This window comes from Anguilla rostrata, chromosome 4, assembly GCF_018555375.3.
Source record: "Anguilla rostrata isolate EN2019 chromosome 4, ASM1855537v3, whole genome shotgun sequence".
In the NCBI taxonomy this organism is placed as follows: domain Eukaryota; kingdom Metazoa; phylum Chordata; class Actinopteri; order Anguilliformes; family Anguillidae; genus Anguilla; species Anguilla rostrata.
Window position 1 is genome coordinate 22,054,822 of NC_057936.1, and position 16,434 is coordinate 22,071,255.

General features: G+C 42.1%; 2 protein-coding genes across 2 annotated transcripts; one reads left to right on the forward strand and one right to left on the reverse strand.

Annotated features, from left to right (window-relative positions):
- Positions 1 to 283: 283 nt before the first annotated feature.
- On the forward strand, positions 284 to 5,482 carry zgc:113223 (uncharacterized protein LOC541424 homolog). The gene is made up of 8 exons (XM_064331382.1): positions 284 to 520; positions 1,031 to 1,088; positions 1,823 to 1,947; positions 2,646 to 2,720; positions 2,891 to 2,986; positions 3,182 to 3,310; positions 3,460 to 3,621; positions 4,059 to 5,482. Exons 1-8 carry the CDS (start codon positions 449 to 451, stop codon positions 4,134 to 4,136), a joined length of 795 nt encoding a protein of 264 aa, XP_064187452.1. The 5' UTR covers positions 284 to 448; the 3' UTR covers positions 4,137 to 5,482.
- Positions 4,452 to 16,409, reverse strand: nwd1 (NACHT and WD repeat domain containing 1). The gene is made up of 20 exons (XM_064331371.1): positions 15,241 to 16,409; positions 14,780 to 14,965; positions 14,466 to 14,551; positions 13,973 to 14,089; positions 12,213 to 12,567; positions 10,819 to 12,106; positions 10,215 to 10,418; positions 9,858 to 10,023; positions 9,486 to 9,603; positions 9,162 to 9,326; positions 8,831 to 9,028; positions 8,477 to 8,599; positions 7,972 to 8,174; positions 7,540 to 7,809; positions 7,345 to 7,435; positions 6,967 to 7,118; positions 6,432 to 6,705; positions 5,674 to 6,227; positions 5,465 to 5,570; positions 4,452 to 5,269 (listed from the first exon to the last, which is right to left on the reverse strand). Exons 2-20 carry the CDS (start codon positions 14,895 to 14,897, stop codon positions 4,977 to 4,979), a joined length of 4,881 nt encoding a protein of 1,626 aa, XP_064187441.1. The 5' UTR covers positions 14,898 to 14,965; positions 15,241 to 16,409; the 3' UTR covers positions 4,452 to 4,976.
- Between the last annotated feature and the right edge of the window lie 25 nt (positions 16,410 to 16,434).

Genomic DNA, 16,434 nt, shown 5'->3' on the forward strand with positions numbered 1-16,434 from the left:
TAGGGTACGTTAAACAAAAAGACAAAAATGTGTGCCATCTATCCTCAAAGAAATCTGAACCGATGTACTGAACACACATATGCTGGATATATATAATGTTTGTTCAGCACTCCACTTTTAATGTTTTATTTATTTGTGCATTAACACGTAGACGCACACCAGGACCATTATAAACCAAATCTGATTTTGGCATGTAACGTCTAATGGCCAGCAGGCAGCAGTGTATGCTTGATTACCCCAAACCTCATACTACTCAAGTTGATGAATGTCTTGGCGGTACAGCCTTCGGTAGTCATCAGGTATTTCCTGGTATTTCCTCTACTCTACTCCAGAAGTATGCATAATATGCCCCCGCACGGACAAGTTTTTACAGGTTGGAGACTGGAGTAGACTGGAGGTTCAGTAAGAAGCAGATACTTCTGATATTAGGTCTCGACATCGTGACATTATGGGTAAACCAAAAAATTGTTGCCAGTGTGTCATCAAATATACTTTGTTCATCTTCTGCTACTTATTCTGGGTAAGCCGTGTTATCAAATCTACGCACTAGGCTACATTATCAATGTGCTAGTGTTATGTCTATGAGATTATCAGGGGTGTAGAGCGTGACCAGTGCATGTATCCCAAATTACTGAAATCACTTTTATGCTGTATAATGTTCTGTTTAAAGCTATATGACAACTTGTGTGTGTGTGTGTGTGTGTTTGTGTGTGTGTGTGTGTGTGTTGGATTTATTAGACAACTTCATTAAGGATCTGAAGGTGATTTGAACCAGCAGTATCAGTGATTAAGTGCAATGATTTACTGTATTTAAATAAAGTGTGTATTTATATTTAGTACTGTCAGACAATCAAGATCGTGCCAGTTTAATTCATTTACAAGTCGTAACTGAATAGTTAAAATGTAACTGTCAGAAAAACATGAGTATCAGATCGTACACCCAGATATGTCCTGTAGCTTTGTGGGACATAAAAACACACATTTAATGTGGCTTGATTTCCAAAAAAACACTTCCACTATCTTCATCCAGGTAACCAGTGCTGTTTTCATTGCAGTGGGTGTGTATGCCAAAATTGCGAAGGAGGGAGGTAGGTGACAATATTTCTTGACAACAGAACAAAAAATGGTATTGATATATTACAGAATACACAGGGTCTACTCCTTTTAACAAATGTGTACTGGATACATTTATGGGGAAATAAAATGCATATGTACAGTTAAATGCAATTGTATTGGGACAGTTAGACAATTTGTTGTTTTGGCACTGTACTCCAGCATACTGGATTTGAAATAAAACAATGGACATGAGGAAACTGTAGATTGTCAGCTTTAATTTGAGGGTATATTGACATCCATATTGTGTGATCCATGTAGTAATTACAGCCCATTTTAATTGGACAGTTGGCTGCTGAACTGTTTATTGGGCAGCTGTGTCATTGCTTCATTGGTTCATGCTCAAGAAAGTTCTAGAAAAGGTCTAGAGTCAATTCTAGATGCAGAATTTGCATGTGGAGGCTGTTGCTGTTGTCTCGCAACATGAGGGCCAAATAAGTGTCAATTCCAGTAAAGCAGGGCATCATGAGGCTGAAAAATTGGAATGAATCAATAATTCAGCAATAGAGTACAGTCGTCCTATTAGATGTCCTCATAGAAGGTTTTAGAGAATTGTGCACTGTAGCACCTACCAAATGCTAGCACTCAAATATCTGTGTTGCAGTGCACAGGGAATAAGTATAACATAAAATTTTCCACCAAAATATGAAAGATGTTGCTTTCCATGACAAATATGGCACAGAAATGTGTGTGTGTGTGTGTGTGGCAGGTGTAGTGGACTCTCTGACAGCTGACCCTGCCCTTTTGCTCATAAGCATTGGCTCCTTAATGTTCATCATCACCTTCTTTGGGTGTTTCGGTGCACTGCGCAACGCAGTCTTGCTGTTAAAACTGGTGAGTGACACTTTTTCACTAACGGCTTTATCTCCTCAAAGAGGTGGTGTTACATATTGTCATATTGCTATCAATAATATAAGATTATGGCTCATATGAGGGGTTGATATGATGACACAACCTAAACAGCAGAGAGGCTAAATGTTTTATGTGCTGCTGATGCCATAAATTAATTGAAAATGTCATGTTCAAAATTAGGATGATCATAGTCATCTGAAACTGTTTTATTTATTTTTCATTTATCCAGCCAAACTCAAAGCTATCAAAACTCAGTAACTCTATTGAATCATGCTCTCTGCTTAATAATGAAGCAAATTGAAATTTTGTTATGCAAATATAACATTTTTATCAATGACCAAATTGGTTATTGATATTAGCCCCATACTGCCTATGGAGAAAATATCCAGAATCTTGAAATATGCCTGTATTTGACTTGAAATGTAAATTCATGTACTGGATATAATATACAAATTTAGGTCTCAAATATTAAATACTTGTATATTTTGCAGCTGTATTAGCAAGAACAGTATAGTAACAACAGTATACCAATTGTGTATTTACTATACAATTACAAATCAACCATATAATTGCATTTAGAATATTGTAAGCCGTGATCCATTCTGTTTTCTGTGCTAAGTACATTGAAAAGGTCGGACAGGAGCAGTACGATTCACACACACACTGCTTTGTTTGTCCAGTTTTTAGGAATTCTGGTGGCAATCCTTCTCCTGCAGGTTGCAGCTGCTGTGCTTGGGTTCCTTTTCTCAGACTTGGTAACAGTATCAACAATGAAATAAACTGCACAAAGACTGTGAAAACATAATATAGCAGCACAAATGTTTTAACCCCAGTCTATTCGTAGTGGTCCAACAATCTTTATTTTTAAATGCTGTTGACATTGTTTGCATGCTGGGTAATGATTGCTGAAGTCCTGCTTTTACAGGTTTTGCACAGGACAGAGCAGCTGATGAGGAAAGGGATTGTTCGCTACCGTGAGGACATGGACCTTGAAAACCTGATAGACTTTGTACAGAAGAAGGTGAGATTTCAACAAGCATACAGTGTTACATGGTCAGCCTGCATTTGAAAGACGTAAATGGACGAAATAAAAGCAATGAGAGATCTTTAGTATATGGAAGTATATGGAATGAATTGGGAAATGCTCATTTTGTTAAGTGCATTGGGGTTTGCTGTTGATGAATGCTCTTGATGTTAAAATTTTTCCTCCATGCAGTTTCAGTGTTGTGGCGTGGACTCACACAAAGACTGGTCTGGCAATGTGTATTTCCAGTGCCCTGCGAGAAATCACAGTTTGGAGGGTTGTGGGGTGCCCTTCTCTTGCTGTGTACGGCACAAAAATGAGGTCAGGCCACAACAAGGTTACATTTACAAAGAAACCAGATCTAATTATTCACTTCCCTCATGTTCAATTCTCACCAAGTGGAAAAATGTACAAACGCTGTCGTCCTGGTCAGTAGAGTTCATGCTGGCTGGTATGCTGTGTGTTCCCAGACAATCTTCAACACCATGTGTGGATATGAAATGCAAACCTTGGATGAAGCCTCTGCAGCAAAAATCATCTACACTACGGGCTGTCTAGAAAAGATTGTGTTGTGGGGGAAACAGAACCTTTACTTCATAGGAGGAATGGCAGTTGGACTTCTCGGCCTAGAGGTCAGCCTGAGTTTTCATCCTGGGATGCTATTTTCACATTTTCATCTATTGTTGTAATTCTTTTAAATAGCAACTTCATAGTGCTGCGCTCACAACGCAAATATTGAAAGAATTATATTGAGAAAGTTTCAGCAGAAGACAAAATAATTACAAGAGCAGCACAATGTCAAATAAAAATATGTTCAAAGACAAGTATACAGCATTGGATGAAGAAAAAATTGTGTAAAACGCGAAATATGACACTGCATTGTAAAGTTTGAGAATGAGCAGTGTAAAGAATGAGGGCATAGTCAGAGAATGAAGCACCAAGGAACACGACAACACAGAAAAAAAGATGATTTTAGACAAGATGCGAAATGTTCAGTATGCTATGTCAGCAGGGAGTGTTTCAAAATATCCTGTGCTTTTTACTGTTTGTTTTTCTCACCTTTGCTCAGATATCAATGAGTTGTCTAGCTGCTTCCCAGATGTCTCACATCCAGAGGAGAACGGAGAACGGCAGGAATGTTTACTGACGCAATGGAGGATGTGCTGGCTAGTGATTCCCTAGAGTGTAGGACGTCAACGAAAATCTCTGGGGCTTGAAAATAATTGTTTTCATCAGGTTCAATGGGGCATAAATGATTCACTTTATGCTCTGTAATGATGTGCTGCTGTTGAAGCATCGCCAACTTGAAGATAAGACATTGGTATGCCTCTATCTGTGCACATGTGCCAGGAGCTCTGTGACTGATCCCAGCTTTAATATTTGCCATTGTTTCTCCAGTACCTCGTACAAATAATGTTATCCTGTACAAGAGGACAGAAATTAGGTTTAGGGAGACTGGGACTGGATACATCAGCTTGATAAAAAATGTTTATTTTATGTGTAATTCATTTATTGTTGTTAGAAATGTATTTATCAAAGCTGTGACATTGTATTTTTATATATTTTTAACTGTTACATCAAATGAAAGTGTTCAAACTGTTTACAAATAGATATGTATTCTATGTAAAGTTCAATATTTTACCTGCTATTAATGGGCCATTTTATATTAAGCCATTTCATACTGTCTTGCTACTCTGTGAAACAACATTTTTTTGCAAGTGGATATGGATACAAGCATTTTAACAACATGTATTGTCTAATTGGTAAGCCATATATGTAAAATGTGATTTTACACATTGATATCAATTAACAGTGAAAAATAATATAGAAAAAAAATGAAATGCATAGTCACATCAACCATATCCTCATTATTCCCCTTAATCAAACTTGATTATCCTCAAACTTTGTGGAGCTTTGTGATGAAGGCTTCCTCAGGTACACTCCACAGCCGAGACTGTTCTTAACTGACTGCAAAGTCAATTTGCTGTCATAGCAGGAGGCAAGTGTGTGAAGACTTGGTCTTCTGGACACGAAGATGGATGGGCCTGCTCTCCTCTTTCTCCTTGGTCAGCACAGGGCTTTCGGGCGAACTTGACCTGGAAATGACTCTGTACTGGCCCCGAATGTTCTGCAGTGGGTTGTACTCCGCACTGATGTGACTTGGACAGCGGAACCGCTCCTTGATGACATGACCCAGCTGAGAGACTGCAACAAACCCGTCCTTGAAGGGTAAAATCTTTGTGACTGAGGCGTAGACATACTGGACGACAAGTAAACGCCCTACAAATGACAGCAATAAAGAAAGGGTTAATCTCTGTTCATTCTTATGCTGGAAATAAAACTAAGAAAAATGAAAGATGAAAGGGTGTTCATGAGATAATTGATGTTCAGTGTCGCAAAAATGTGAATGTGCGTAACATTTCATATTGTCTCCTGGTGATCGTATGCTTGTTTTCAAATAATAAAAATGATTACCATTGGATGCATCCCAGACTTTGATGGTCCTGTCGTGAGACCCAGTATAAATATACCGGTCATCTTCTGAGAAAGTTGCACAAAGAATCCCTTCAAAGAAGAATCCCTGTGTATTGAAGAGAGGAAGGAGTGGAAGATGAAGGTGCAATGCATGAAGGATATGTCAGTAAGTCCCATCGAACAATTACACACTCCCAAACAACACTAACCTTGTAGTCCATTGTGTAGTTCAGCTCCAGAGGTGATAAGCTCCACAGCCTTTGAATGGAATCCTGGGAGCCAATCAAAGCATGCGTTCCACGGTGATTCACTGTGATGCATGTAATCTCAGAAGAGTGGTCATCCAGGGACACTGCTGAGGCAGTCTTGAAATCATACAGCATGACCTCCCCACTCAATGTGCCATTGAGCAACCTGCCGTTAGGCAGCAAAGCCATGGATGAAATGGGGGAATGCAGCAGCGAGAGGGGCAGTTTTTCTAAGGGACCCTCAATGCAAGGGAAACTGTCCCTAACGGTGATCTCAAACAAGGAAATACCACCTTCATAAGCCACGGCCACCCTGTCCTCCAAGTGACTGACAGCCAAGCAGCGGACTGAGGGCAGGGTCTCCGGAGGGGGAATGCACAAGGTTTCGGGAGCGAATGCCAGTGGGTAGATCAGGATGGTGCCGGTTTTCAGCCCGCAAAACAGCAGCTTCTTTTGTGGAGCCAGCTCCAGGCAGCTGACTTCAGCTGAAACTGTAATGGGTTCACTGGACGCACCTGGCATATAAAGTGCATAATGGGCATATAAAGTTTCAAGTTAGAGAGAAAAGATGCACAACTATAAACATTTTCAGTTTAATGTAATTTTGTTGTTTAATGTCATTTAATGTCAACACTGTCATTTTTATGTTAAAAAACTGGGTTCCTTCAATTTATTTATTTGGTTACTTGCTGAATTTATCAATCCTTAGTCCACTGTACCTGTGCGACAATCCCATATGACGACTTCCTTCCTGTCTCCGTGTTTGAGGAAGTACACTGCGTCACCACTGCGGGAGACCGTTACAAGAGGGCTACTGGCTGGGAAACAGTTATTTGTCTTGTGCTTGTGATTGTAGTCCAAGTGCCACAGCTTCAGGTAGTAGGTGCTGCTGGACATGGAGATAACAGTGTCCTCGTAAACCACCAGAGTGGTGACAGGAGCACCCATGCCCGTAAATGTGTCGAGGAGATCTCCAGTGGATAAACACCAAACCTGAGAGAAGTAGTTTAAATGCATACATATTAGACCTCACCTTCTTTGACCTAGATAGAATGTTACAATACTCGTAACAAACAGGAAAATACAAAGTATGAATGTGCTGCTACAATTTCCGCCAATGGTGTCCACTAGCCAAGATCAGTAAGAGCCTGATGCTATTAACTTTTAATCAGTAATTTAAGATGAATTTAAGGGCAGATTAGGTTGTGTATGAAATCTAAACCACCCAGGACACAGGAGCAGATAGTTGCTGACCCTTATAGTCTGGTCCTCGCAGCCAGTGATGAGCACTCTTCGATGGCAGGGGGCTACTGCGGTGAGGACAGTGTATTCATGCCGGAACACCTGATGCAGGCCCTTCTGCACTAAGTCCTGGACATGGAACACAGCTACTTGATTCGCGAAACCTACACAGAAACACATTATTATAGAGGTTATTTATTTGCTGCCATTCAACTTCAGAAAGCAGACAGACAGTAGAAACCTTTACTTTACAATACATTACAATCATTTGTACCATGTCATCTTTTCTTTTTTGTTTACCAAGGTGTTGCTGCTACTCATTGCACAGAAGCAGATAAAAGAGATGTTGCAATTTAAGTTCTGTTTACTTTGGTCTCATCTAGGTACTACCTGCACACAGAAGCTTTTCATCGTCAGATGTGGTGAGAAAAGAAACTTCAGCCAGAAGCTTGGTAATAGTCTGTTTTCCATGACAGGAAACCTACACAAACAAATAGATCACAACATCAGAGAGAGCTAGAGAATACAGAGATTACTGAGTCACGTTGATGAACATTAGCACACGGTAATAAAATATGTCAGTACCAGATGAAGGAAACCCTCCTTGGAGCCGATGATCAATTTGTCATGCCTGTGCAGGGTCAGCAGACATGTAGGGGTGAAATTCTCCTGGTCCACCATCAAACAGGTCTCTTTTTGCCCCAAGCCGGTTGACCAGTCATAGAAAGTAAGGAGTCCTCCATCTGTGAGGGATGCAACTGCTCCACTCAGCACACCAAGCATGGAGGACACGCTCCCCTCAGGCAACACAATTTGGAAGAGGAGCTCAGATGTTTCAAGGTGCCATGCATTTAGCTGTTGGAAAAGTATATACCATGAGTCCCACAGAGTCTTATATAAACTGACCAGTATATCCCTATATACAGTAAGTACAGTGCATAAATACATACACATACACAGAGACAAACAATGTAAAATGAGACTTCAAGTGTGCTGGAGCCTCAGTGACTGTCACACCTGGGCTCCTGTGATGCAGTAGATGACAGCCTTCTCCTCAATCACATGGATCTGTGTGGGGGGCTGGGTACCGGGGGGACACTCTATAGAGATGGAGTACAGCTGCCTGCCACTCAGCAGACTCCACAGCCTCAGAGTACCATCGAAGGCCGAGGAGAGGTAGCGGGCTCCCCTGTCAATCACTTTCACACAGGATATCCCCGCTGGAAAAAGCACAATCACGCACATCACACTGGGAAGACCGAACACAAAAATATATAGCACCTGACTTACTAAGACCTTTAGTACATGTAAAAGCATTGAGCACACACTAAACTAATAACACACCCAATGACTGGTGCAAAACAAATACCATGACTAATCATTGCCTGGTCAAGTTATTGGTTTTGTATGTGTTAAAAGGTATTGCATGCGATGAAGGTCTTAGTAAATTAAGCCTATATTGTGCTAATATTTTACTATAATTCACATTATAGCTTAACATTTTCATTGCTCTTCCCCTCACCTGTGTGCCCTGTAAAGTTATGGATAACTTCTAATTCATCCAGGTTCCAGGCAATCACTTTCCCATCCTCTGAACCCACCACCAAAAGCCCCTTTTCGACACAAAGATCTACTGCTGTGATTCCTGAGGAAAGAGACATCGAGGCATGACATCAAGTGTCTGAAATGACAAGAATCAGATCTACCATACAAAAATGCAAGCTAAACCTTCAGGGGTTGAATACTGGCACTGCGTGACAAAGTCTCACTCCAGTCATTCACTTTCTCATTTGTGCCATCCAAACACACAAACACACCCCGCAAGTTATGAAGTCTAGTTATTTGAAATGTTGAACAAGAAACGGCCTACACAGACCTTTCTGGAAGCCAGTGAGGGTTGTCTTCAGTGCCCCTCCTGGAGGCTGGAAGAAGCTACAACTGGGGACCAGAACAGGGTTGGGACAGGCGCTGAACCAGTCCTGACACTGGGAGCACAGGCGACCAATCAGAGTCGGGTACATCTCAGCAAAGGTGTAGAGCCGAGCGAAGATCTCAGTGTAGAAGAGGCATAGGTCTTCAAGCATTTAAAAATGCAGAATTTAATGAAGGGGATAAGAAAAGTTTAAAAAGGTTTAAAATCTCATAAATACATTGTAGAATGAATCATTGAGAGCTATGATTCAGCTTGGAAAGTGCATTCAGCTCACCCATCCGTCCATCTATGAAATCCAGTGTGGGCTTCATGAGTAAAAAAGTGTCTCGTATCAGCCCGATCTCAGGACAGCCACTGGCCTCAGCGCAGAGGGACAAGTCTTCGATAACACTGGCCACACCGCAAGTCAGAGTTTTACAGCACAGCCACTCTGTACTCCCTGGGGGGGACAGATGGCTGTTTAATGCCTACCTCTGTCTCTGTGATCACGTTTTAGCTGCGTTCACTTTAGAATCGTGGGCAACATTTGACTGAATTGTTTTGTATAAGGACAGGCTTGGAATGGGGTGAACTGTATGCCATGGAACTGTGACCTCACCAATAACTTCCTGATGCAGTTCTTCCCATTTGCCTGCATGCACTAGGTGGTAGGGGAGCTCCCTCAGCTTCCTGGTGTTGGCAACACCTTGAGCAAACCATAAGGGCTGAGGGGACACCTGAAGCCAAGGACAGCGGAAAAGAGATAGGTTACTCTGACCTTTTGATTGAGGAAGTGGTACTGTCCTGGATGACTGAGCAGGCACCAATCTATTTGTTTTCATTTGTGAGTTCATTCTTCCTTCTCTCCATTAACCTTTTTTATCCTTACAACAAAGGTCTTACTTAAAATGTTGCTTATTTCAATTCAGAAATATGTAACTCCAGAGGGAATTCCATTCATTTTTCTAATTTGAAAAGACAGTGTATGTACCTTCCTGTCAGAATTAAGTTTGGTATTAAATGTCAGCGCAGGTAGAAAGACAGGCTTGAGTTTGCCTTGGCTCCAGAGACCCAGGAAGTAATCAGAAAGGACACTGTGACTCTTTGCCTTGGACTCCACGGACAAGTACCTCTCCTGCACCATTTCAATAAACTGCCTGGAACACAGAGAGACAAGCATGCTCCTGAGAAATGTAGAAGGAAACCACAAGGCAGAACGAAACAACTAAGTATGCTCCATTCAGTCTGTGTGGAGAAAGCAGAAATTCCATACAGCAGTCATGAGACAAAATGCGGATAATCAGCCCAACTTCACACAATCGTTTAAAAGCACTGACATAGTCAGCACCTGTGGTAGAGTCCCAGCACGGAGACGCCATGGGTCTGCCTCTCCACCAGGTACTCCCCCAGGTCATGCCTGACGCGGCTCCACAGCAGGGGGGGCAGACGGATGAAGGCAAGGGAGGGTGGCAGCCAGTACTGATAGACGTCAGCCAGGACCTCATCATCCAAGGACAGCACATCTCGCAGCTCCGCCTCCGATAGCCCATCCCTGAGGATGCCAATCAGACTTAGCAACCCAATTTGGAATTCCACAAAGGCCTGAGAAACCAAGCGCTAATTAAAAATGTATGAATGTCCGCAGAGAACTCTTTTCATAATGATGTATCATTCAACTGGCTTTTCGGTGGCTCTTCCACATACACTCTGTTCAGCATATTCAAATAACTGAATATGCAAAAACAATGAAAGCCCAGGAAGGTTTTACTCCTGTGATGAGTTTACTATGTAAATTGAACAAATTTGACTGCAAGGAAGCATAGAAATTAAGAGAAAACAAAGACACAAATGTACGCACATAAGCATAAAACATTCAGATTACCAAGTGAGATCAGTCAAATTTGAATTCCAATAAAAGCATATCATGTGCGACATGACATGTTAAGTGTTACCTTGACGATACGATGTACCCCAGCGCAGCACTGATAAGCTGGCGCCCGTGTTTCTTCTCCAGATGCTGGAAGAGCAGAGAGACCGCTTCCTGCGTAGTGCTGCCAAGCTGGAGCTCAGACACGGCGGTGTAGGAAGCCCAACGTCGTGCTGTGTCCAGGGTGAGCTTCAGCAACAGGGGGTGGCCGCAGTGCTGGAAGCCACGCAGAACCACGTCGCGCTGATCCGAAGTCAGCCGACGTCCTGCCGCTCTCATGTAGGCATCGATGATTTCTCGGCCTTGATCGACTCCCAGCTGCTCGACAAGGAAGAAATTTTCTGGCGCTGGAATCATACCTCTCAGGGCCTCCAGGAGAGGTGGCCCAGAATCCACAGTGGAGACTACTATTTGGACGTAAGGCGGGATCTCTTTGGGCAGCCAGTGTAGCTTGTGGGCATGGTTGGCTTCAGAAAGCTGGTCCAGGGAGTCCAGGATGATGAGGAGGGAGTCTCTCTGCTGCGACACTTGGGCAAGGAGACCATGGAAGAACCTCACCAAGTCTTCATGGTTGTTGGTGGTTTGGGTGGTGGGTAATGGCAGACCAACTGCCCCACATACCTGAAAACAGACACTCCTCAAAACGGAGTCAATTTCAGAGCTCAAAGGAGATGTTCCCAGCAGCCTCTGCACCACCACTGACTTAGGGCCCAGAACCCCCTGCATTTCCTGTGCCAGCTTGCACATCAGGGCAGTCTTGCCAATCCCTGAGGGCCCATACACAACTAGGGGCCCATGGTAGGTGTTTGTTGATTCCCACATGGTGAGACAAATCTTTCCTAGGAGGCTCTCCCTGCCACAGAAAACTGCACATTTGTTGGAACTCAACAGCAGGTGATGGCTGATCTCCTGCCACAGCCAGCCCCACTCTGCTCCCCCAGTCATGCTGGCAGGTGATGAAGATCCGACAGCCCTGCTTATCTTTGCCTTCATCTGGGAGACAAACTGCTCACACAGGCTCTGGAGGTACTTAGCGTGCACCTTGCAGCCCGGGTCTATACCAACTCTGTTGAGCTCCAGAGAGTGGACGTTGACAAGGCCTGAACACAGAGCATAGATTTGAGTCTTCAGTTTTGACAGAAGCTCCTGAGCTTCCTTATCTACCAGCCCGTCTGCAGTCACATCCACAAACTGGGCAAAGTTCCTATGGCTTTCATGCTTGTGCAAACGTGACAACTCGCGCACAAAGAGCACAGTGTAGGGGTCACTCTTCTGAAATCCCAGAAGACCCTGCTCAATCTCCCACTCAGTCACTGGAAAGGAGAAAATCATAAGAAAGGCAGCATTATTTCACTATGTTCTGTTCAGTAGTGCGTTGCATAAAAAACAGAAATCTATAATTTTTTCAGGTTCTCTGACCAGATTTGAAGAACTTATGATTTTGCTCTGTGGTAATAGCCCCATCTTTCTCTGCCTGGAGGGCGGCGGTACGTAGCAGCCGCAAGATACGCTCTTCTGTGATGCGCCAGGTAACTACGTCATTATCATGCTGCTCGTAACTCTCAGGGCGCGTATCATCATAATGGGGCAAATGAGTGGTGATTGGCTGCAGAACATAGGTGGATGGGACCGAATTATCATCTTTCCAGAACCAGTCAGTGAGGAGCCCCACTCCCTCCTGGTCCTTAGTCAGCTTGGACAGCAGCAGCTCAAACTCATTCTCGGGGATGAGTCGAGGAATTGGCCGGTAGCCATAGCGATTTCCCAGCAGAACCTAGGAGGCAGAGCATAGGATGATAGGCAGGTAAAGGATCAAAGTTATATAAATATATAATCGATAAACGTGACAGATAAGAAATAAATAGCACCTTTATTATATATACAGATGGGTGACAAATTAAAGAATAAAACCTGATTAAATGAGTAGAGAAACAAATGCAGATGCTTTCATACAGGTGTACTGCATTATACAATAAAGCAATTAACAAATTATCATGCTCTGTCGCATGTATAAAAATGCTGAGTAGGCCCCGTTGACCTCGTTTATGGATGGCAAGAGGTAAAGATCTAAGTGACTTTGAAAGAGGGTTCATCATTGGGGCATGGATGGCAGGAGATTCAGTCACAAAGACAGCTCAACTGCCAAGTGTTTCAATAAGAACAGTGACAAAAGTGAGATCTACATTTAGATCTACGGGAAAAGACATCAGTAAAAAGGGGCAGAGATAAATGCACATTCCTTGACTGTGATGCTTGTGTATTAGTGCCATAGGTAAGGAAGAGCAACTCTTACTCAGGTGACTGAGAATGTCAATGCAGGACCTGAACAGACTGTGTCAGAAAAAAAATGTCTGTTGACAACAACATATTATAGTAGGGTTGCAGTGCATAAACTCTTCATTACAAAAATAAATGCACATCTGAGAGTCCAGTGGTACGAAAACCATAGGTACTAGTCTATAGAGACGTGGAAAAAAGTGATATGGTCAGATGAGTCACCCTTCACCATATCCTCAACAAGTAGACGAGTGCATGTGTGGCATATACTAAGAGAACAGTACAGGCCTGAATGCTTGACCCTTACAGTGAGGGGTCCGGTGGCTCTGTTATGCTATGGGGGGCATTTTCCTGGCATGGTTTGAGAAGTCAATACAAAGTTATTCTGAGTGATCACCTTTATAATATGATGAAACATTTCTATCCTGATGGGAGTGGTCTCTTCCAGGATGACAATGCCCCCATTCACAGGGCAGGAGGGGCCATTGAATCATATGCTATGAATCATATGCTATGGCCTTCGCTCTCACCAGATCTCAACCCAATTGAACACCAATGGGAGATCTTGGATCAACGTGTTAGACAACGCTCTCCATCACCACCATCAACAAAATGCCAAATGAGGGAATATCTTTTGGAAGAATGGTGTTCCATCCCTCCAGTAGCATTCCAGAGAGAAGCTGTTCTGGCAGTTGGTGGTGGCCCAACACCTTACTAAGACACTTTATGATGTTTCTTCCTTTAATTTGCCACCTGCCTGTGTATGTATATACATATACAATTTGACTCATAACAAAATTTAAAACAGAAAACCAGGTACTGACAAATACTTTTTGCCACTTTAAGTTTTTTTCAGTACACACAGTAGTTTTTAGGACAGAAATCTAAAAAAAAAAACTCACAGTGAAAGTAGGGCCCACAGACATCCTCTTACAAGACTGAATCTCCTGGAGACACAACTCAGTTGTCATGTGATCCACGGCAATTGTGTCACGGACACCCCATCTCATATCTACAACCTGAAAGGTAAGAACATTAACAAAACAAGCTTTGATGTCTATATGCTCACTGATAAAAAAATATAGGCATGTGACATCAATTGGATTCAGGTCAAAATGTTTAAAATTACACATTAATAGTACATGAGGGTTTACACAGGCCAAAATTAATCAATATAAATTGGCAAATAATACATTTATATAGTATATTCTTCAAAATAAACATGTATAATAAGTATTTAGCATGTAGTAGTGTGCACACATACTGATAAGAAAATGTTTAACAACAGTCATTAGCTTTATTTTTATCAACAAACAGTATTCAGTATTATGAAAAAAAATGAACATGGAGAAAGACTGCAAACTGTACATTGGCATTTCAGTTCTGTGTACACACCTCAAAGACCAGGCCCAGACCCTGACAGAAAGACTGGAGTTCTGGATATGCTTTATCCAGTAACACATCTCTCTCTCTGCCCATATCTACAACCACACAAATACAGATTTTAAACACGGTCTTAAAACATACCGATAGCCTCATTACTCATTTCTTTGAGTAGACATGGAATAAACAAAGCAAACCAAGGAAATGAGGTATGCAAACCTTTACAGTAAAACAATCAAAAAAGAAAAACAGATACTACCCTATGTGGTAGTAATTGGTTCCAAAGTATAAGCATTTTAAGAATGGAAATATTTTCAAAGCCTCACCTGAAAATGTTGAGCTAATGAAGACTCGCACCACATTGGACTTCAGCTCCAGACCCTCCCTGGACTGCCCCCTCAGCAGCTCCAGGCCCAGGGCTTCTCTCATCGACACCGCAGACATTCTAACCCCACAGCTCTAGGTCTCTATTGCCTCATTACATGATTCTGCATCCGAGGTCTCTCCTGGCTCTGAGGCACCATGCAATAACACTTTGTAACAATCTTAATGATAGATATAACTACATATCGCAGCAAACAAAAAGTGCAAGAATGCATTGACATTCATTTAGAAAGAAAAATGTTATACAACACTTTTCTAATAGCTGCCAAATTAGATGGTTGTCTTTAAGGAAGCAAAAGATTATCTTACCAGTTACATTAAACTACAAAGGGCAGTAGCTTACAGTAGAATTTGAGAAATATTGTATACAATATCAACTACAGATGCAAAAAGTTCCATTTACCTTTTATGAGTTTCTCAGGTGATCAACACGTACTAGCAGCGTCTCTTGTACAGTGCAAGCTTAAGTGGCTTGGGGGAGGCACAGCATATTTTCTTTTTGTCAGGTTATCCTCTGAGATCAAGCACTCCAAGACAACCTTTGTTTACGGCTTCACGGCTGATTCAGATGACGGCCCCACGGGGTGGTATTGTGCAGCTGAGGTTCACCTATAATTACGTGGAAGGTGTATGACTCAGAAGGACCACTGAAAGTCAACTGTTGCATTTTCAAAAGGAAACTCTGGTCTCTGAGCAACCAACAAATCACTCATCAAAAGACTATTGATGTGCAATTTGAGATTAACATATTTGAAACAAGCTCTTATTTCCCAGCAGCCTTGGGAACTTTAATTGTCCAGCTTTGGAACGCAAACTGCATCCATCACGTTGAGCGCTGTTCTTGCTAGCAAATGGTGGATACCATCCTGAAGAGAACACTTCGGTTCTTGCCATTTTGTATGTAGCATCTCCCTGCATAAAACTGCCACTCCCCTTGTTGGACCATGTTAGCCAAGATTCATTACATATTCTGCAAATTCTATGATTTCCACAACCTCCTACAATTACCTTGTTTTTAGTTGATTGGAAAGTATCTGACAAATTGCAAAGTGGTGCCACATTTTCCACTTGGATGAATTTTTTAGTCATAAGGGAATAATTTTGCCTCAGGAAAATTTGCAACGCTGGCTGTAAACAAGGCTGGGCCTAAGCCCCAGGCAGAGACAGGTAACCACAGTGAAACAGAGGGGGGGAAAAAAACACTTTTGTAAAAACATGCATGTTCATTTCTAAGAAAACACTTCTGGAAAAACATGACTTGCCTACTGCATGTTCATTTCTAAAATGCTACATTTATGCCAGGTTTCTCAAAAGTACATCAGCCAGAACATTTATAAAAGGTCCAATATAGCTAGGAAATGACTAGCTTCTGTTCTTGCATGCAAGAACAGAATCTACGAGTAATAATGTACAAAGAAAAGACACAACACTACCTGCAACACTGTACCTCCCATCCAAGCAGAATGTCAGTGTAATTTGATTTTGACCCGGCGCACAAGAACACAAAAGGCCATTAATCGGGAGAATTTGAACGATTCAGTAGATCTGAAAGTAAAATTCTGCGACTGTAATTTGATTTTGTTTCATTTCATGGGAT